The following is a 21,888-nucleotide window of genomic DNA, read 5'->3' as shown; positions in this document are numbered from 1 at the left end:
TGTGTGCACATGAATGTCTGCCTGTGTGTGTGAGAGTGACTGTCTGCCTGTGTGTGTTTGTGTGGCTGTCTGCCTGTGTGTGTGTGGATGGCAGCCTGCCTCTGTGTGTGTGTGTGTGTGTGTGTGTGGCTGCCTGTCTGTGTGTATGTGTGTGGCTGTCTGCATGTGTGGTTTTCTGCCTGTGTGTGTGTGAGATAGTCTGCATGTAAGTATGTGTGTATAAGACTGTATGTGTGGCTGTGTGTGTGTGTGTATAAAACTGTATGTGTGGCTGTGTGTGTGTGGCTGTCTGCCTGTAATTGTGTGTGAGTGTGTTTATCTACCTGTAACTGTGTATGTGTGTTACTGTCTTCACCTGTGTGTTTCTGTCTGATCCTGTGTATGTTACTATCTGCCTGCGACTATGTGCATGTGGTGGATTTGACAGTGTATATGTATAACTATGTGCATCTGACTGTGGGAATGTGTGCACATAACTCTGCAGAAATATACACCTGCATTCACACATAGGCTTAAATGCATGTTTTTATCTGAATTAAATAACCATCACACACAGCCAATAAACCCAGCACAAATATCACATACAACAAATACACGCATATCACACACTGTTAATACACCCATGGCAAATATCACACATAGCCATCACACAGCATACATATCACACACAGTCATCACATCTATCACATATACAGACAACACAAACATTACATCATACATGGATGACGGGGGCGCTGTGAAGATTTTTCGCACAGGGCGTCTAAAAGCCTAAGCCGACCCTGTACACGTGGCATGTGTGTTTGTGCTTTAGGGTGCACACCCTAATGCAATAGGCTGCACACGCCTATGGTCCTACTCTAAGCAGCCCTGCAGCTTGCACGTGGCAGGGCTAGAGACCATAAAAAGCTCTCTGTCCATTGCCCAGAACTGCATGTCCCAGGTGCCAGGCGATACAAATTGCATATCCCTGGTATATGTATATAAATATGAGCTTCTGTGTTTGGATTTTCCCTAAATATGGTGTTTAGTGGCATTACAGAGAGACACAAAAAGAGTCTACAGTCCGGGGGGGTTTGCCTATATACATTTTCACCCCAGGTACCAGGTAACCAATGTATGCCTCTTCCCTAAATATATTAAAGGGACACTGTAGGCACCCAGACCACTTCAGCTCATTAAAGTGGTCTGGGTGGTGTCTCCCTATTGCACTTAGTGCTGCAATGTAAAACATTGCAGTTTTAGAGAACCCATTCAGCCCCGTGGGAGGAGGGTTGTGAGGGAGGGGGCACTGTGGGGACCTATAGTGCCAGGAAAATGGGTTTGTTTTCCTGGCACTACAGAATCCCTTTAACCCCTTAAGGACACATGACATGTGTGACATGTCATGATTCCCTTTTATTCCAGAAGTTTGGTCCTTAAGGGGTTAAGCATAAGGTAATCAAACAAAACTTTTCAGAATTTGAGACAAAACTACTTTCTGAATGGTGTAGATAATCACAGATTTATACAAAGAAATACAACTATTCCATTTATTAAAGAAGTCATAAATATAATACTTAATAATAAAAGATACGATAAGGTACTAAGACAACCTTTTCCACACTCTGATGCATTAAAACTTCAATGGAATACTTGGGAAACTGAAGGGAAAAAAGCCTTCATATATGATTACCGCACACCCCGTAGAGATGATATTGTAAGGTATCTGGTGTAAATTTTCTGCAGATCAGCTGAATAGTATACACAATACAAATTTTTTTTTTTTTACTATCAGCAAAAATGATGGATCCCTCTCCCTTCTTTTCTTGTTACTTTTATATTTTTTTTTATTTTTATTTCATTTTTATTTTTATTACTCTACTTTTTTTTATTTTGCTTAATTGTACTATGTTCACAACCTATTTGTTTACAAAAATTAAATTGTTATGTTTTATCAAAATGTATTAATAAAAACAATTTGAAAAGAAATGTAGATGAGCTTTAACCACACGTTAGAACAGTATAACTCGACATAAAAAAAAAACTGTTTTCACTCAGGGCTGACCTTTGAAACGTTACAAGCATTGGAAATGCTCAGGGAGCTGAAAAACACAATATCAAGTCCTTGAGCAGAAAAGTCAGATGACTGCCTAGTAATATATATTACTGTCCTTTGTATCCCGCCTGCTGAGGGTATCTGGGTATCATAGCAATAAGATAGATAGCAGATAGAGCAAAAAGATTTAAGATTCTAATTCCTGTAAGGTCCCATAGCAGAAAGGTATTTCTTTCTCAGTTACAGACTGAGTATTAGATACTCAAGGGGCATTCTAAGCACTAATACTCCATCTTAATGTCAGCCACTAGTGGCACTTCCTCATAAAGACCTTTGAAAATCTGCATCATATGCATAATGCAAGAAACTGCTAATGAGTCTTAGAGACGCATTAGATTCAATCCTTCATTATGAGAAGTATCTGACTGGCGGGGAGCAATGATTGCTTGCGGCACATGCGCAGTAAGTCCCCAATGCTTCTCTGTGCCTGATGATCTCTTTGAGGGCAAATGAATTGCGGTAACTTTAACCCCTTAAGGACACATGACATGTGTGCCATGCCATGATTCCCTTTTATTCCAGAAGTTTGGTCCTTAAGGGGTTAAAGGCATTTTGTTACCTCCAAGCACATGAGTATGATGTTTCAAAAAGACACCCTCAGTGGCCAAAATTATGTAGCATATTTGCAAGCAGCAAAAATATGCCACCAGGAACATTCTGATCTGATTTAATCTGAAAAGTCACTGACAGATGGTTTCAAAGTGACTGTATAAAACAAACAATAGTGCACTGTTTTATAGCCAATAGTTAAAAAAAAATAGCTAGTAAATATTTATTTTACTTTTAGAACTGTCTCTGAAGCAATGAGTTTCACACATTTTCACCCAATTTTGTAACTAATAATGCATTCAAAATTCTGTAAAAGTGTATTCTATTATGAACTGTTAATGATCAAATTCCCACTAATTACCTGGTAAATTTAATGAAGAACTTATATACAGATGGTAGGGATTTTGTAATATTGGACACTAACAATTTAATTTGCTGGATACAAAATCATAGATGCCCACCAACAGAAATATTGGTTTTGAAAGCATTGGCTCAGCTAGTTTGGTTATTTCCAGATCCACATTTTCTTGAAGGCTTCCAAAGCAAGATGGAAATTGAAATTAATTAATTAGTGATTCAAGAGAAATCATCTTTAACTTATAGTGTGTTTAGTCAATGGGGTGTCCACTCTAATGTTGTATCTATGCACATCGCAATAATATTTTTAACTAACTGTGTTTTTGTTTTTGTTAGCCCTTAGTCATTTGTTAATTTGCTTAAAGCCTAATCATCTTGTTGTCACATAATCCTTTATTTACATGTTTTGTCATCCAATTGAGGATTTACTTGTACTTTCTCAATGAAAACTGATACCACAATTCTCTCAATTGACTCCTAAGACCCCTGCCCAGCCCCCCGTCTATCACATTTGAGAAAGTTTGAGAAAGCAGATAGGATAATTAGGATTGCTATACCACCAATTGAAATGCACGGTTCAGACCACATCCTACATCCCTGAAGGATGTTTTTTTTTTTTAATATTCTTTTTAAGAAGCATCCATAACTAACCAGTTAAAGCGATGGGGAAGGGGTGGCGGGGAGGCAGGGGAGGGTGTTAGGCAAATCCTTGGATATTATTACATGTTGTTTCATCTTTTTAAAAGATTCTAAAATCACAATGTGGCAAAAACGTCAAAAAGGGTTGTGCTGTTTCAATATATGTATTAATAATAAAATCCCCTTTAAAATGTTTGAGTGATTCTGCTGAAGTGTTTATAAGAGTACAACTACAGATTCATTACACAATTTAGGTTTCTGTTAGTGCTACGTTTAGGAGTTTTTATGGTGATTATTGGGCAGTACAAGCAGTTTAGGAATTAGTAGTGTTTAGGGCTAAGATTATTGAGTTTATTTTTGTCGTTTTGGTATCTGTATGAATGTAGACACCCCCGAGTAATGTAGGGTAAATGCATACATTTGCGTACTCCACTTATATACTGGTGGTGGTTTTGATACCTTGTCAGTCAGTTTATAAAAGTGCTGATTTAAAAAGAAATAGGCACTTTCACAATTGGGAGCAGAGAAACTGAGCCAGCCAGAGAGGTTTTCTTCCACTTTGGTTAGCACCACAGAATTGACCATATTGGCAGGTGGGCAGGGTTAGAACGTGCCTGCCTCCTCACGTCCTCAATGAGTTGTGTTACAGCTCATTGAGAAGCATAGGAGAGCCATGATCGTGCGTGTGTGAGCTTTTGGGGCTCAGTACAGAGGCTTCTCAATGACAAGCCTGTAACTGGTGTATTCCCCAGCACAGACTGAAAATCAGCGTTGGAGAAAGAGGGAGGGTTTGCAAAGGCTGCAGGAGGCAGGAGGTCCGCAGCTTGAGCAATCAGGTTTTTTTTTAAAATATCCTTTAAAGAAGACATGCAGACAAAAATACAGCATGTTTTCTTTGGGGCATATCTACTAAAATAACGTTAAAAATAAAAAGAACAAAAAACTTTTTCAATGGAGTGTTCATTTAAGCATTTCTGCTCCACTGAGTGTCATACTGCAATATCCCAAACTATTGGAGAACAATGTCATTTTTGTAATTCAGTAAGTCATTTAGAACAAGCACAAAGTATATTTACACATACTAATCCATATATCTATTTACTGCAATTAAAACTCCTGGGGAGCTTTGTTTATTACAGAGCTTTGCTGACATTAACCAGTGCAGATTAGCTAGTGAAACAATTTAAGCTTTCAACTCGGCAAAATCTTATATGCCCTCACATCAGACTTTCAAGGGAGCTTACATATTTATTTTCCCCCCAATTTGAAACTTCTTAATGAAGTTTACCAAACTTTTACAACACTGAATTGAAAGCAATTTCACCAGTAAAGGATCCCAGGATACAGAAAGGACACATAGAATCTTGACAAGAGGAGCACACATATTGCACTCCCCGTGCAAGCTGTATGAGCAGGGCCCACTCCAATTTATGTCCCTCTACGTCCAAATGGTCTTGCTGCAACAACTTGCTTGTTAGTCCCCCTGTTGTACAACACTGCAGAAAATGTTGCCTCTTTTTGTATAATAATAGTCGATTGCATATATTGTAATGCGCTGTGGTAGGGGCTTGCCTGGATAAAATAGTTTTCTATTTAAAAAAATGTTTTAATGCCATAATATGTCAAGAAAAGTCATACGTATGCACGTCATAAGTAAGGGGCATGACTAGGTACATCCTAATGCAGGGCCATATTGTTCATACGGTTCCCTGATTCGGTCTTCGACACTTTGAGTTTGGGTTAGCATGTTATATTTTTGAAGACAAACTAGTCCTGACTATCTCAATGCACAGCTGATACAGGTTTTCAAATAATTTAAAATGTATATGTTTAAATAAAAATGTTTAAGTGCTTTCCTCTGGGCACACATTAAGGGGTTAAATTCCTATGAATCCTCGCTTTAGGTAATAACCCTATTACACTGAAAGAGCAGAGTTAAAAATAAAGATTAGAAATACATCAGAAACCTATTTGAATGTAAATATAACTGGTAGTTAAATTGACAACTTGTTTATGGGTTGCTGCTTTTTTTTTTAAAAATGTTGACCAAACAGTAGGCACCTGCAGTCCCCCAATAAAAACTTTACCCAATACTGTACTTGTGGTATTGTATAGATGCTCCAGCATTATGCAATGCAAGTTAATGGACAGTAGGCACTGTGTAAGGCCAAAGGAGATGTGAGTATTAGCAAGACTTGGAGATAACATGAAGAAATAATTAAACCAAACTAAGCTATGCTTGTTGTGTCCTCTCCCCCCACTCCAAATAAATAAATAAATAAATTGAAGTCCATTTATGTTCCATATTGCTGTGCGTCAGCTTCCTTGGCTGTATTGATACATTTCCTGTCAGAGAGCTGTTTGTTGCCCTGCCCCTGTGGCACTAAAATACTTATTATTTTTAGTATTTGTGCCGGTGAAATATACACCTATCCCCCACAGAAAGTGGTATGGTGGCCAGAGAGGTTGTTTTAAAGTTTAACATACTTAAAATCTGTAGTGTTTGGTCTAAATCTCGATTGCCCTGCTTTGCTAATTGAGTTTACATTATTGTTCTTAGGATGTCGTTTTTTTTTTGTTTTGTTTTTTTCCTGGAGACAAGTCATACATACACACATCAGAGCTATCTGTTGAGAGCAATTTGTACCATTTGAATTTAACTCGTGGCTTCCACTTTGATTCTGGCACTTTGTCTGTGTAACCCTTTGAAATGCAAACGTGCCTTTCAATGCAAATCGTTTGACTGGTGGCCCAATAAAAAGGCTGTGGACAGGGAGGTGCCTTTCAAATTGATTGTGAGATCTGCCAAGGAAGGTAAAGGGAGCAGGCAGCCAGGAAGAAATAGAGCAGAGTTGAAGGAAACTCCAGGATACACAAGACAACTGAGCAATTCAAATTATGTGCACAAGACCCATTGGGAAAGATGTACGTGGGCTATCTTTTGGATAAGGACAACAACATGTACCCCAACCCTGTTAGGGTTAACCCTGGACTCAACCTTAACCCCCAGAATTATGTCCCTGCTCCCCCTCAGTACTCAGACTTTGCCACCTATCACCACGTCCCAGGGATTAACAGTGACCCTCACCATGGCCAGCCTGGGAGCAGCTGGGGGTCTCCTTATGTGCCAAGCAGAGAGGATTGGCACTCCTATGGCCCAGGACCTGCAACCTCTTCAAATAACCCCACTCAGATAGGATTCGGCCCCACTGATTTTAATCCAGTTCAGCCACCAGGTTCCGGACTTATCCCACCTGCCATGAACAGCTCAGTGCCCCCACTCTCACCCAATGCGCAAAGGCGCAACCCTTATGAGTGGATGAGGCGCAGTGGAATACCCGCCAGCAACCCCAACAATGGTGAGTAGAGGGGTATGCAAAGAGAGGGGGGACTGGGGGAAGAGCTGGGACCGGAAAATTAAAATGTAATGGTGTATTTCAAGAAATTAATACATCCTGGCTGTATGTGGGGGGCAATATATTTTTTAGTTTTAGTTAGTAACAGTAAAAAAAAAAAAAAAAAAAAAATCAACCGTTTTAGTTATTAATAAAAAAATGAATAAATATAGAAATATACTTAGCAAAATTTGAGATTTTCCAATATATTTATATTTGACAAATGGCCTTTGGCCTTAAGACAACACAGATTTCTCTGTTGTCCCCCTTTTTCGAAACTTAACCTGGTGGGTTAGGAACTGATGTAAATATGATTGGCAGATTTGTCTTCCTTATAGGTCAGATGTTATGATAGGAAAGAATTTAAGGCATTACAGATATTACAGATATATTATGGACTAATCCATTTTCAGCAGTTACTGTAATTTAGGATAAACATTTACAATTGTGTTTTTTTATTTAAATAGGACTGGGCAGAATTATTTGCACAATTTGAAGCTTAGCGATTAATCTTGTTTAGTAGTTTACAGGTTATAGAAATAGTATGTTTAAAAAAATTGTCACAATTAGTATTGCAGTAAGGTTTTTTTTTTTTAATGAACAAGATCATGCAGATATTTACATCACTTAAATTTCTATATATTTGCTCATTATTTATAAATCACTAATATATGCTGCAGTGCTGTTTAATGCAATTTATTCGCCTAGCCTACCATTAAACATGACTAAATATGATGGTAATTTAAATGCATAAAGCTATCAATACCATTATGTATGGTTTTACTTATTTTGAGCTTGATGTAGATGTAAATGTAAATTGTAAAAAATCTGGCGTTTACTAGGTAGGGAGTTTTGGCAAGTTGGCAGCTGCCTTGTGCAATTTAGTATATTATGTACATTAACTGTAATATAGTTTTTTTTTTCATGTATTGCCAATTTATTATTATTATTATTATTATTATTTTTTATGGCATCAATTATATAGCTTAATAATATAGAGATTTTTTTTTTAGATCTAATCATTAATAATGCCTAAAAATATTTTTTTTAACTCTTGGAACAGTAAGTTCTGAAAACTTGAGAGCCCACTTGCTAGACAAAGAGCACAATCAATAGCTTAAACAAAAATTACAGTTCAACAGAGTTGATGATTTCTTTCCAACTCTGCCAGTTTTTACAAACTGATTATTAACAACCCAACGTTACTACTTAGTGAAGACACCTGATAGTGCTTGTAAAATGTAATAGGAGATGTCTCTTACTCTTTCATATTGTGAGCACCTTTTAGCGATAATCTGGCACTTTATAAAAGTGTAAAGTAGTATTTCACTGCGATTTGAATTAAACATGCTTAAAAACATATTCCAGGACAGTAATCGGTAAAATGTATATGGTATCTTGGAGTCTATATTTTTTCCAACGCGACACACATATTTAAAAAAAAGTGTTCCTAGTTTATAGAGAGTTTGAAACAAGAAAATACCTGGTGTTGCTAAATCTGTCTCCTTAGACTTTGCTCAACTTTGTTTTGCATTTTTTTTTTTAAATCCGCTGTCTCTCCCTCTGCACCTATCTCATATAATATAAATAATATTAATTTAGATTTCCCATTTATTAATGCACTGAGCATACATTTTGTTTAACTCACGCTATTTTAGTTCATTACGCAATTGTCAACTAATTTTAATTCTATTCGATCTAAAGGAGCTTTTTCATTTTGGACCGGTTAACAAGAATAATGAAAAATAGACATGTTTAATAGATTGATCATTATGTTCTTTCAGCGGTTTTATTCGTCAGATACTTTCATGTTGGTTTCAAGTGCAATTTTGTCCTTGGATGCATTGTTACTCTGACACTGAAGGCCCCTCCATTGTCTGAGTGTGGTGGTGGGACAACAATAGTTATTGCAAACAAAGACAATACAAACATGTTTTAGATAAACTGTGTGAAGGGCCAAGAAGAAAATATAATCAAATTAAAGACTTTAGGGTTATAGTTTAGTGTTATCAACCAATACTTTTCCTAAACAAAGGTCTTTCACTTCTCAATGCTATCATGAAATGCTGTTGCAAAACTCGTTTAATTCTGCTCTGATACATAACAAGCATTATGTGATTCATAAGAGTTAACACAATTAGACTATAACTATTCTGGCATGTATAAATATAGACTACAATCTTTGGAAATAGTACATGTTTTTTCTAAAACTCACTAATAATACTTTTGCTTTGGATAAGGTCATTCAGCTGTAGAAAACTGAATATATTGTGCACCTAGATGCAATATAATTAACTAATTTTTCCTTTCTTTTCAGTAGACTAAGATCTGTAGGCATTGTGTATGCTAGAATCAGGGCTCTCCAAACTCTGACGCTCCAGATATTGCTGAACTACAACTCCCACAATTCTTTAAATTAAATAGATATCCAAAAAATCATGGGAGTTGTAGTTCAGCAACATCTGGAGGGCCAGAGTTTGGGGGACCCTAGATCATGGAAGGCCAAAAGATAAATCCCACGTAAAAATAACTAAAATAGTAAAAATAGCTCAATGACTTGCCAGCAGTTCTGTCTTCCCTCATCAAAGGCCTGGATTATTCTTCCAATTACTCTTGGCCTCCCCAAAAATGTATTATCACCATCTACACAATGTATTTTCCCTTAGACCAGGGGTGGGCAATCTGCGGCCCTCCAGATGTTTTGGACTACATCTCACATAATTCTCTTAGGGCCATAAAGCATCAAGGGAGATGTAGTCCAAAACATCTGGAGGGCCGCAGATTGCCCACCCCTGCCTTAGACAAATGTGCATAGAATGTATTTGAAATGTAGGGTAGAATAGCTTGCAGTTCAAGGATACCTAACATTTTTACATGATAAAAGTTTACACAAATAATTTATTTAAATTTATTCATAATGCATAAGAGAAATATTAATGGTCTCAAACATTTTAACAATTGTCTGGTATTCGTTATATCAGGGTCTGAATAAATGCTTAGAAGTAGAAATAGAGTTTTGTCTCAAGCAGTAGGTATGAGATAAATAAAACAATAATCACATCTTATGGATATTGATAAGAAATTTGATTTTCATTTCGGGCATGCAGCTTTCTAAATATGCCATTGAAGACATAATGCAGAAAGTAAGTACAGTTAAGCTAAACATAACTATTCTTGTCTGCCAAGAATCTGTAGTGCGTTGAGTGTGCTAAAATCTTTCTCTGGCTACTATAGAATGCAATATTCCATAAACAATATTTCAGAAAATTAACAATGAATAAGGTTACCTGAGCGCCTGTGGCTCAGAACTTTTCTATTGCTTGTGTTGATGCTTCCGCATTGATCTGAGCTGTGATGTGCGGCAGTGATAGTGAACCTCATTTCAGTGTTAAAACATTTTCGAATAGTGTTTAGCAATGAATGAGAGTCCCTAACAGCCTGACCCCACTCTTTTCCGATTGGGGTAATGCTTCTGCATTACTCCTAGAATTGATAGGCATCAGCAGTCCAATGTCAGCCTATCACTTCTGCCCAACACTGGTATGAATTGGTACGGCATACGCAGAGTGTAAGCTATATCTCCTGCAGGGGGCAGAGCCAAGGAAGCCTGGGTATGGTCAAACAGTGTGAAAACAATCGAAAAGTGTACTGTGGAATGGTATCAGGAGACTCCAGGGACCATATCCACTTCAATGAGGTGAAGTGGTTGTGATGCCTAAAGCGTCCCTTTAACCCCTTAAGTACCAAACTTCTGGAATAAAAGGGAATCATGACATGCCATACATGTCATGTGTCCTTAAGGGGTTAAATTGTACATCCACTTGTATTAATCTTCTTTTCATTAAAAGAAATTCAATAACAAATACGTAATAATAAGACCAGTGGCGTACTAAGGGGGGGGCGGGGGGGGCGGCCCGCCCCGGGTGCCACTGACTAGGGGGGTGCCATGACGTCCAGTGTCATGTGTCACCCCCCATCATTACGCTGCGGCGGCTGCGCACAGCCGCAGCACCTTTGCGGCCCGGCGGGACTTACTTGAAGGAGAAGGGGGAGGAGTGTTGCGGGCCGCGGCGTCGCGCACCGTGATGACGTCGTGCGCAGCGCCGTCAGCCCGCCTTCACGGATATCCAGCTGAAGGTTCCAATATCCGGGCGGTGAGGCACCCAGTCGGTCAAGGCATCATCAAAATGTGAGTAGATTAATTAAGGGGGCTGTATTAAGGGGGGTGTGAATTAATTAAGGGGGGTGAGGATTAATTAAGGGGGTGGATTGAGGGGTGTGTGGATTAATTAAGGGGGTGTATTAATTAAGGGGGGTGTGGATTAATTAAGGGGCTGTATTAATTAAGGGGGGAGTGAGGATTAATTAAGGGGGGTGAGGATTGATCAAGGGGGGTGTATTAATTAAGGGGGTGTATTAATTATTGGGGTGAGTATTAATTAAGGGGGTGTATTAAGGGGGGTGTGGATTAATTAAGGGGGTGTATTAATTAAGGGGGGAGTGAGGATTAATTAAGGGGGTGTATTAAGGGGTGTGTGGATTCATTAAGGGGGTGTTTTAAGGGGGGTGAGGATTAATTAAGGGGGTGTATTAATTAAGGGGGGTGTGGATTAATTAAGGGGCTGTATTAATTAAGGGGGGAGTGAGGATTAATTAAGGGGGGTGATGATTGATCAAGGGGGGTGTATTAATTAAGGGGGTGTATTAATTAATGGGGTGAGTATTAATTAAGGGGGTGTATTAAGGGGGTGTGGATTAATTAAGGGGGCTGTATTAATTAAGGGGGGAGTGAGGATTAATTAAGGGGGTATATTAATTAAGGGGGAGTGAAGATTAATTAAGGGGGTGTATTAATTAAGGGGGTGTAATAATTAAGGGGGAGTGAGGATTAATTAAGGGGGAGGGAGGATTAATTAAGGGGGAGGGAGGATTAATTTAGGGGGGTGTATTAATTTAGGGGGGTGTATTAATTAAGGGGGAGTGAGGATTAATTAAGAGGGGTGAGGATTAATTAAGGGGGGTGTATTAATTATGGAGGAGTGAGGATTAATTAAGGTGCGTGTATTAATTAAGGGGGTAGTGAGGATTAATTAAGGGGGTAGTGAGGATTAATTAAGGGGGGTGTATTAATAAGGGGGGTGTATTAATTAAGGGGGAGTGAGGATTAATTAAGGGGGTGTATTAATTAAGGGGTGTGTGGATTAATTAAGGGGGGTGTATTAATTAAGGGGGGGTGGATTAATTAAGGGGGAGTGAGGATTAATTAAGGGGTGTGTGGATTAATTAAGGGGTGTGTATTGATTAAGGGGGTGTGGATTAATTAAGGGTGTGTGTATTAATTAAGGGGGTGTATTAATTAAGGGGGTGTATTAATTAAGGGGTGTGTGGATTATTTAAGGGGGTGTGGATTAATGAAGGGGGTGTATTAATTAAGGGGGAGTGAGGATTAATTAAGGGGGGTATATTTATTAAGGGGGGTGTGGATTAATTAAGGGGGGTGTATTATTTAAGGGGAGGTGTGGATTAATTAAGGGGGGTGTATTAATTAAGGGGGAGTGAGGATTAATTAATGGGGTGTTTTAATTAAGGGGGTGTGGATTAATTAAGGGGGGTGAGTATTAATTAAAGGGGTGTATTAATTAAGGGGGTGTATTAATTAAGGGGGGTGTATTAATTAAGGGGGAGTGAGGATTAATTAAGGGGTGTGTGGATTAATTGAGGGGGGTGTATTAATTAAGGGGTGTGTGGATTAATTAATGGGGGTGTATTAATTAAGGGGGGAGTGAGGATTAATTAAAGGGGGCTGTGGATTAAAGAATTAAAGGGGGAGGTTTAAATAATGGGGGTGCAGGGGTTTTTTGATTAAGGGGGTTGCAGTATTCTATTTATTAAGGGAGGATGTGCACTGCAGATTTTTGTTTTTTGTTAAGGGGTTGTGCAGGGTTTTTATAAGGGGGTGTGCAGGGTTTTTATAAGGGGTGTGTGCAGGTTTTTTGTTATTAAGAGGGGTTTGTGCACGTTTTTGTTTTTTATTAAGGGGGTGTGCAGGATTTTTATGTGTAGGGAGTGAATGAAATTTATGTGATCGGGGTGCAGGGTTTTTATGTGTAGGGAGTGTATGAAATTTATGTGATCGGGGGGGGGGGGGGGGGGGGGGGTGCCACACTCAGGGTCCGCCCCGGGTGCCAAATGCTCTAGGTACGCCCCCTGAATAAGACCAAGCTATTATTTTCTTAATCAAGGGGAGGGAAATAACACATTTCCATATTTAAACAAGCATTTTTAAAATGAATGATTTATTGACTTAGTATTGGAACTCTGATTTCTCTACAAATTCTGCAGTGCTGGGTGCACTTGACTATGGGACATAGGAGAACTTACTTTACAAAGCAGAAACAAAAAAGGACAGTAGTTTTAGGATTACCTTTTACCAAATGTATAATCTATAGACATATATTAACATAAGTACAAAATTAAGTCCTTCGCTCAAAATCCAGCAATGACTATAGTACACACCAGTCCCAATACACACACACACACACACACAAAATAAATAAAAAAATAAAAAATAGTTAATTGCGCACTAGGGATTTAGGATAATGCGTAAGTAATTATTTTCTTACTTTTCTTTTAATATACATTAATATATATCTTTGCAAATAAGAAATGGTTAAAATAAAGCTAACCATTATTCTGACAGACTTGCCTAAGCAATTATACCGTATTTAAAGAATAAAAAACATAATTGTAGAATAATGCTATTTCATTTATTATGCTTTTAGTAGTATTAAATACTTGCATTTTATTTGATCAGTAAAATAGTAAGTGAAACATATACACATTTTGGATTTTGTTACACTATTTTTTTTCGAATAATTGCCTTTTTGTCTGTTGAAACTTTCTAATTTGTCATGTGTTAGAAAATATTATAAATAATATAAATATTTTATCATATTAACTACATTTTATAATGTTTGGCATTAACAATTATTTTCAAGGTCGCAACAGTGAGACCTCACATGTACTATGGTATGCCTTGTGGATGCCATTTGTTTGCCATTCGATCACTTTAATTTGCCTTTTGCCTAATTTTTGTACAGTATTGTTTACCCTATTTTCCCCATGTGTAGGACTTAAAGTGTATATACCATACATTATTTGAAGCCCCAGACTGCAACGACTTACACTCACTAACATAGCCAGTTCTAAACAGCAACCACCCTCACAAGCATGACTGACTCTCACAGAACCACACTAGCGGACTAGTCAGAAGTCTTCACGCGGATGACAACATTGGACGACCACACTATATGACTGTCCCTATCCCCAGTGACCTACTGAAACCGACAATAATCTTAAAATCAGCCACTCTAGAAATGCATTATGTGACATGTTACTTCACACTGCTGGGCACCAGGCTCAGGAGATTCACCCACCGGCTGCCGTAAACCTAACCATCCAGCGGCTACCAAACGACAACCTTACCTTGCCTCGTTATCTCGCTTACTTATTTATGTCATAGTCAACATGTCAGCTGTCATTTGGGAAACTGCTGCCTTGTCTCTCCAACCGACATGTGTACTCAGGCACTTACTATTCTGCAGCAACATATAGCAACGCAATAATTGATTATTCATGTACAACCTGTTATCATTAAGCTAATTTACGTTTAAAACTGTGCGCACACTCACGCCAAAGCTAAGTCAATATGTATCTACCTATATGTATGCTGGTGCTGCGCTTACCAAAAGCCTGTTCTTAAAAACAAAAAAGCGCAAGTATCTAAGCCATTGTTATGACATATGATAGACACGTGTACGCTGTTGTGGCGAATGTCAATGTTTATGTACCCACCTGCGCAACAAAAGTAAAGAATCAAAAAAAAAAAAAAAAAAAACAACAATTATTTTCACTCTTCCTGGGTAATTTGCAAAGTTCTGCACGTCACAAATTTCAGGTATAATCTTTATTTTGCCCTGAATGATTTGTTTTCCAAATTTGGTGTTACAAGTTTGGAATTTAAGTAATAACTCCCTTTAAAATATATTCATTTAATTTCAATTAATTAATTAGGCAACTGACTTAATTATATAATGTTACCTGTAATTTATGAAGCATGTTGTACAGTAAAGAAAAAGAGGAAGACAATGATATCACGAAAAACCTAATACGCGGTCATAAATATGGTCAGAGAGGTAATGTGGGCATGACCCAAGTTAATTAGAAAAAAGATACATATAAGGTAAAGGAATCTGCCTAACAAAGGTAGAAACCCTCCTTACTGAAATTACCTCCTAAGTAGAATCATTCGAAGATAATGGCAAAACAACAAAAAAATAATAATAAACTTTATTTAACCCCTTAAGGACCAAACTTCTGGAATAAAAGGGAATCATGACATGTCACACATGTCATGTGTCCTTAAGGGGTTAAACAAGATCCTAAAGTTAAAATACAATAGATAGAGTAAAGTGAAAAAAGGAGAGCAGGAGAAAGTGTCTTGTAATAATCAACAAGTATAAAGGGTATTGAAAAATCCCAATAAGGGTATAAAAAATACCTATAAAAAAAAAAGTTCGCTGCACGCACAAAACAATATGTATAGTATAGCCTGAGAAGAAACAAACGTCCGAGGTGCTCAGGATATCAGTTGCACAGCAGGCAGCATACAGAACATGTAGCCTGTGTAGGACAGTAGGTGAAAAGGTAGTCAGAGATAGGCAGGGGTCAAGTCCTGGGGAAAAAAGTGTGGGAACTCACCCAAGATTCCTGCCCCTCCCCCCCCCCCCCCCCCCTGTTAAAAAAAAAAATTACACTCCTATGCATATAGTGCAGTGCAGGGTGTGTATAATGCATGTGGTGTGTTTGTAGTGAATGCAGAGAATGAATAATGAATGTAGTGTGTTTGTAGTGAGTGCAGTGTGTATAATGAATGTAGTGTGTTTGTAGTGAATGCAGAGTATGAATAATGAATGTAGTGTGTTTGTAGTGAGTGCAGTGTGTATAATGAATGTAGTGTGTTTGTAGTGAGTGCAGTGTATATAATACATTTAGTGTGTTTGTAGTGAGTGCAGAGTGTGTATAATGAATGTAGTGTGTTAGTTGTGAGTGCAGTGTGTGTATAATGAATGTAGTGTGTTTGTAGTGAGTGCAGATTGTTTATTATAAATGTAGTGTGTTTGTGGTGAGTGCAGAGTGTGTATAATGAGGTGTTTGTAGTGAGTGCAGTGTGTATAATAAATGTAGTGTGTTTGTAGTGAGTGCAGAATGTGTATAATGAATGCAGTGTGTATAGTGAATTTAGTGTGTTTGTAGTGAGTGCAGGGTGTGTATAATGAATGCAGTGTGTGTAGTAAATGTAGTGTGTTTGTAGTGAGTGCAGAGTGTGTATAGTGAATGTAGTGTGTTTGTAGCAAGTGCAGATTGTGTATAATGAATGCAGTGTGTGTGTGTGTGTGTGTGTGCTGGATGATGTGTGTGTGTGTGTGCTGGATGATGTGTGTGTGTGCGCTGGATGATGTGTGTGTGTGTGTGTGCTGGATGATGTGTGTGTGTGCTGGATGATGTGTGTGTGTGTGTTTGTGTGTGCTGGATGATGTGTGTGTGTGTGTGTGTGTGCTGGATGATGTGTGTGTGTGTGTGTGTGTGCTGGATGATGTGTGTGTGTGTGTGTGTGTGCTGGATGATGTGTGTGTGTGTGTGCTGGATGGTGTGTGTGTGTGTGGGTGTGCTGGATGGTGTGTGTGTGTGTGTGTGTGCTGGATGGTGTGTGTGTGTGTGTGTGCTGGATGATGTGTGTGTGTGTGTGTGCTGGATGATGTGTGTGTGTGTGTGTGTGTGTGCTGGATGATGTGTGTGTGTGTGTGTGCTGGATGATGTGTGTGTGCTGGATGATGTGTGTGTGTGTGCTGGATGATGTGTGTGTGTGTGTGTGTGTGTTTGTGTGTGCTGGATGATGTGTGTGTGTGTGTGTTTGTGTGTGCTGGATGATTGTGTGTGTGTGTGCTGGATGGTGTGTGTGTGCTGGATGATGTGTGTGTGTGTGTGCTGGATGGTGTGTGTGTGCGCTGGATGGTGTGTGTGTGTGTGCTGGATGGTGTGTGTGTGTTTGTGTGTGCTGGATGATGTGTGTGTGTGTGTGTGTGCTGGATGATGTGGGTGTGTGTGTGCTGGATGATGTGGGTGTGTGTGTGTGTGCTGGATGGTGTGTGTGTGTGTGTGTGCTGGATGGTGTGTGTGTGTGTGCTGGATGGTGTGTGTGTGTGTTTGTGTGTGCTGGATGATGTGTGTGTGTGTTTGTGTGTGCTGGATGATGTGTGTGTGTGTGTGTTTGTGTGTGCTGGATGATGTGTGTGTGTGTGCTGGATGATGTGTGTGTGTGTGCTGGATGATGTGTGTGTGTGTGTTTGTGTGTGCTGGATGATGTGTGTGTGTGTGTTTGTGTGTGCTGGATGATGTGTGTGTGTGTTTGTGTGTGCTGGATGATGTGTGTGTGTGTGCTGGATGATGTGTGTATGTGTGCTGGATGATGTGTGTGTGTGTGCTGGATGATGTGTGTGTGTGTGTGTTTGTGTGTGCTGGATGATGTGTGTGTGTGTGTTTGTGTGTGCTGGATGATGTGTGTGTGTGTGTTTGTGTGTGCTGGATGATGTGTGTGTGTGTGTGTGTGTGTGCTGGATGATGTGTGTGTTTGTGTGTGCTGGATGATGTGTGTGTGTGTGTTTGTGTGTGCTGGATGATGTGTGTGTGTGCTGGATGATTGGGGGGTGCTAGGGGGTGAAGCATTTTTTTTTTTAACTTTATGTGTATAATTTTTTTTATTTTATCCCCCCCTCGCTGCTTCTTACCTTGTCAGGGAGGGGGGACATCGCCTGGTGGTCCGGTGGAGGGAGGCAGCCGCTGCACACAGGGGCCATCACACGCTGTGTTGCCTCTCCAGCTCTAACTCTCGCGAGACTCGCCTGTGCGGAGCGTTGCCATGGTAACCCGTGGTCTCGCGAGAGTTAGAGCCGGAGAGGGAGCACCGTGTGTGATGGCCCCTGTGTGCAGGTCGCATGGCAGGTCCTGCAGGATCACTAGCGGGAACGGCGTTCCTGCTTTGGAAAAAGTGCAGGAACGCCGTTCCCATGCGTTCCTGCAGGACTCGAGCCCTGGAGATAGGTAATAGCCAGTGGGGTTCTATGAATAAGACCCATCAGATAGAGTAGTGGTAGTAGACATGCATCTAATTGAATAGAGGCATAACCCCACAATAAAACCAATGGCAGCCAAACCCCACTCCCAAACCAGCCGTGCTAATAACCCTCTGTAACTAGGAGGCTATCCAGAGAAATGGCTAGAGCTATCAAACCTAATCACCCAGGCTATCCGCTGCTTCATGGCAGCTAAAAGATTCTATGTAGCTTGCCCTACGTGTTTAACATAAAGAACTGCAGCTAACACAAATGGATAGACAAACTATTCTCTCCTCCATAGAAACATGAACTAAAAGAATAAGTGCATCGGCACACTAAGTAGCTCAACTCGCGTTTCGGCAGTAAATCCTGCCTTTGTCAATAGCTCTTGACATTTTTACTTTAGGATCTTGTTTAAAAAAAGTTATTATTATTTTATATTGTTTTGCCATTACATTTAAAAGATTCTACTTAGGAGGGGTTTTACCTTTGTTAGGCAGATTCTACAGAGTACTACATTTTTGTGAATTTTTCCTTTTTGGCTTCTATTTACACATTATTATTATTATTATTTAAAAGGTGCCCACATAGTCTCAGTGTTCTTTTGACTTGAGAACCGACCTGCACAAGTTGCCAAGTTAGAAAGAGATCTTCTCTTTTGTCAAAAATTCTCGCATTGTTTCCCTCAAGCCACCAGTTCATTGCACAGATCCCTTTATCATGATAAAATCTGAGAAACTGAAAAGCTCAGTCGTGTAAAATAATTTGTTATTATTTTACATGACATTTTCATGTTACGTAAGTATTTAGTTTTTTTAGTTTTTTTTTTTAGTTACTCAACTATACTACTTTAGTATGCTATTTTTCTCTGGTAGCATTGTGATGTAAGGTGATAGTAAAAAGTTATAATTATGTTAGTTTGTAGAGATATATGAGTTTCAGTTCCATATATTGAGTATTTCAGCTGCTTTTCCTAAACAACGCAGATAAAGTTGAGGATGTAAATTTTCAATAGTACTATATTTCCTGCAAAATTTGCTGAATGATTCTTTGCGTTGTTTATTCTAATCTATCTATCTATCTATCTATTTATCTATCTATCTATCTATCTATCTATCTATCTATCTATCTATCTATCTATCTATCTATCTGTCTGTCTGTCTGTCTGTCTGTCTGTCTGTCTGTCTGTCTGTCTTTATGTCTGTGTCTCTCTCCATCCATTCACATGGGAAAGAAATAAAGTAAAAACTGTTACAGAAATGATTGGTAGCTGGTTAAAATAATTGATTAATAAAGACATCTTGGCTGAAAATCATAGTATATATTTTCCGTGAACATACATACGTGTGTGTTTGGGTTTATATAGGTAGTGTATTATCTTCTTATAGGAAAAGTAAACACAATCTTGTATTTATTTTTTAACATTGTAAATTAATGCGACAAAGCCACAATTGCTTTACTCATACTGTAGGATATAAACAGATCTTGAAATGTGAAAAGTATAAGCATACTCTGTTGACACTTTGTGCAAGCTTGAGGAACGATTTTACATTTGTTCTAATTTGGATTTGTAATGCATGAAATAAATCTGGCACTATTGTAGATTGTGTAAATACATTGTAAATAAAAGAGTAATTAAATCAGAAAATATATTTAAGATTATTGTGTAATACTGTACACTGGGTGTCTCTACAGACCTGGAAATGACTAGATCTCATATTGGTATTTGAGAATTTATGCCAGGCAAATGATTCTACCTTCAATATAATGTATGATCAACATCGGAAAAATATATTTAATCCCTTTGTATAAAACATCCCTGGGCTCTGACTTTCCTCCAGTGCATATAATATCACCCAGGGACTGGTATAATTCACGCAGTCAGTCCTGACTCTTCAAATTTCAACACCTATGATTCATTTACTTGTCTACTATATCCAAGAGTAAGTGTTACAGACTTATAGGTAGGGTTACCAGATCCACAATGCTTTCAGGAACACATATCACATATACATATTGATGTGCAGCACAAGAAAAGGGTTGCCCGGTATTATGTAGAATTCAGAAGACGGGGTATAATATTAAGTAATTGGGCAATGAAGAATCCTGCAGAGTATGCATTATACATACTGCAGGGCAACCCTTTTCATGTGTTTTTATAAATATGACAACATTATTTGTGTCCCTGAAAACATAGTGGATATGGTAACTTTACTTATAGGGAGGCCAGGTATTTGGTTTATAGGATATGTAGACTTCCCATATTATTATTATTTTTATTACTGGTATTTACAAAATGCCATTATATTCAACAGTGCTCTACATTCAGTACAGTATAGATAAACCAATACAGAAGGAATCGAAGACCCTGGCTGTGAGTTGAGATCTAGTATTTAGAGCCTGTCTATACAAATGACTAAACTAGATGGCTCGTGAACTTACAATCTAAAAGTTGTTATGGGAACTCAAGGAAAAAGGGAGCAGGAGGAGATTTGGAGCTAAAGGATAGGGCTCTTTAGAACGCTTTCATAGACTGCTAAGATAAGGTTTACTATAAAGGAAGCAGAAACTATGAAGGGTGAGAAGTAGTAAGTGAAAATAGTGGATATTTCTTGGAATTCATTGTGGGGCCTATATATAGATAATTTGAGGAGTCATTTCCTTTGAAGGGCACTCTATCTCTTTGACCTACAATGACTATCCCACACACATACACTATTCCCCTCACTACAGCCTTTATCTCCCACCGTACAGCCCCTATATTGTATACAAGTACTACAACCTTTATCCCTCTGCACACATACACTACAGCCCAAATTTCTCCCACACACAAATTACATCCCCAATACCTAATACCAATACTTCCTCAACAGACTACAGCCACAACTTCCTTCAGAACACACACTATAGTCTATGACCCCCTAAAGCCCATGTACCCCCAAAACACACACTAAAGCCCCTGTCACATAAACACACAACACAGCCCGTATTTACATGTACACACACACATACAGCCCTTCTAAAAGGCCATCCACACACAACTTTACAATAGCCTCCCTTCAACACACATAACTCTGCAAGCAGCCTTCCCACACACACAACACCACAAGCACCATCCTCAGAAAAATGCAACAACACAAGTAGCGTACCCTCAAAAAAGCAACACAAGAAACAGCCAAACCCACAAATGTAACCCAAAAAACAGTCTCCCCCACAGAAACACTCCTACACACATACCACCCCCAAACATTTACCACTTACCATCCAATTACCCACCTAGTCACATTCACCATTCAGTCAGACCCCAAACTAGTTGCCTTCACACATCCAATCACATACCTCAAACTCGTCACCCTCAACCATTCAATCACATTCCATACACCAATTATTTGATATTAAAATGTGCATTATACTTAAATAAATATTTCATACTGGCATATACACAATGTGTTGTACTATAAGAGAAATTTTCATATTGGCATATACACTTTGTATTGTATTTAAATGGGTATAGTGTATTATACCAACCCTTATAAATATATATTATTAAAATGAATAATGCCCTGTTGGGCAAAACACTTACACGTAGCACACAAGAGTTTTACAAAGCTTTAGGTAGTGTTACAGTATAAAAGGCAATCATCACTTCCTTTTCTTCTCTTTGTATTATATGGCTAGA

General features: G+C 38.7%; 1 protein-coding gene across 1 annotated transcript in view; it reads left to right on the top strand.

The window, feature by feature from the left end:
- The first annotated feature begins 6,512 nt into the window (after positions 1-6,512).
- Positions 6,513-21,888, top strand: part of CDX1 (caudal type homeobox 1) — a 45,092-nt gene continuing 29,716 nt past the window's right edge. Inside the window, exon 1 of the mRNA XM_063445408.1 lies at positions 6,513-6,999. Coding sequence (XP_063301478.1) covers positions 6,564-6,999 — 436 coding nt within the window. The 5' untranslated portion in view covers positions 6,513-6,563. The remainder of the gene's footprint in view (positions 7,000-21,888) is intronic.

This window comes from Pelobates fuscus, chromosome 3, assembly GCF_036172605.1.
Source record: "Pelobates fuscus isolate aPelFus1 chromosome 3, aPelFus1.pri, whole genome shotgun sequence".
In the NCBI taxonomy this organism is placed as follows: domain Eukaryota; kingdom Metazoa; phylum Chordata; class Amphibia; order Anura; family Pelobatidae; genus Pelobates; species Pelobates fuscus.
The sequence above is the reverse complement of the archived record's forward strand: the minus strand, read 5'-3'. Positions and strand labels throughout refer to the sequence as shown.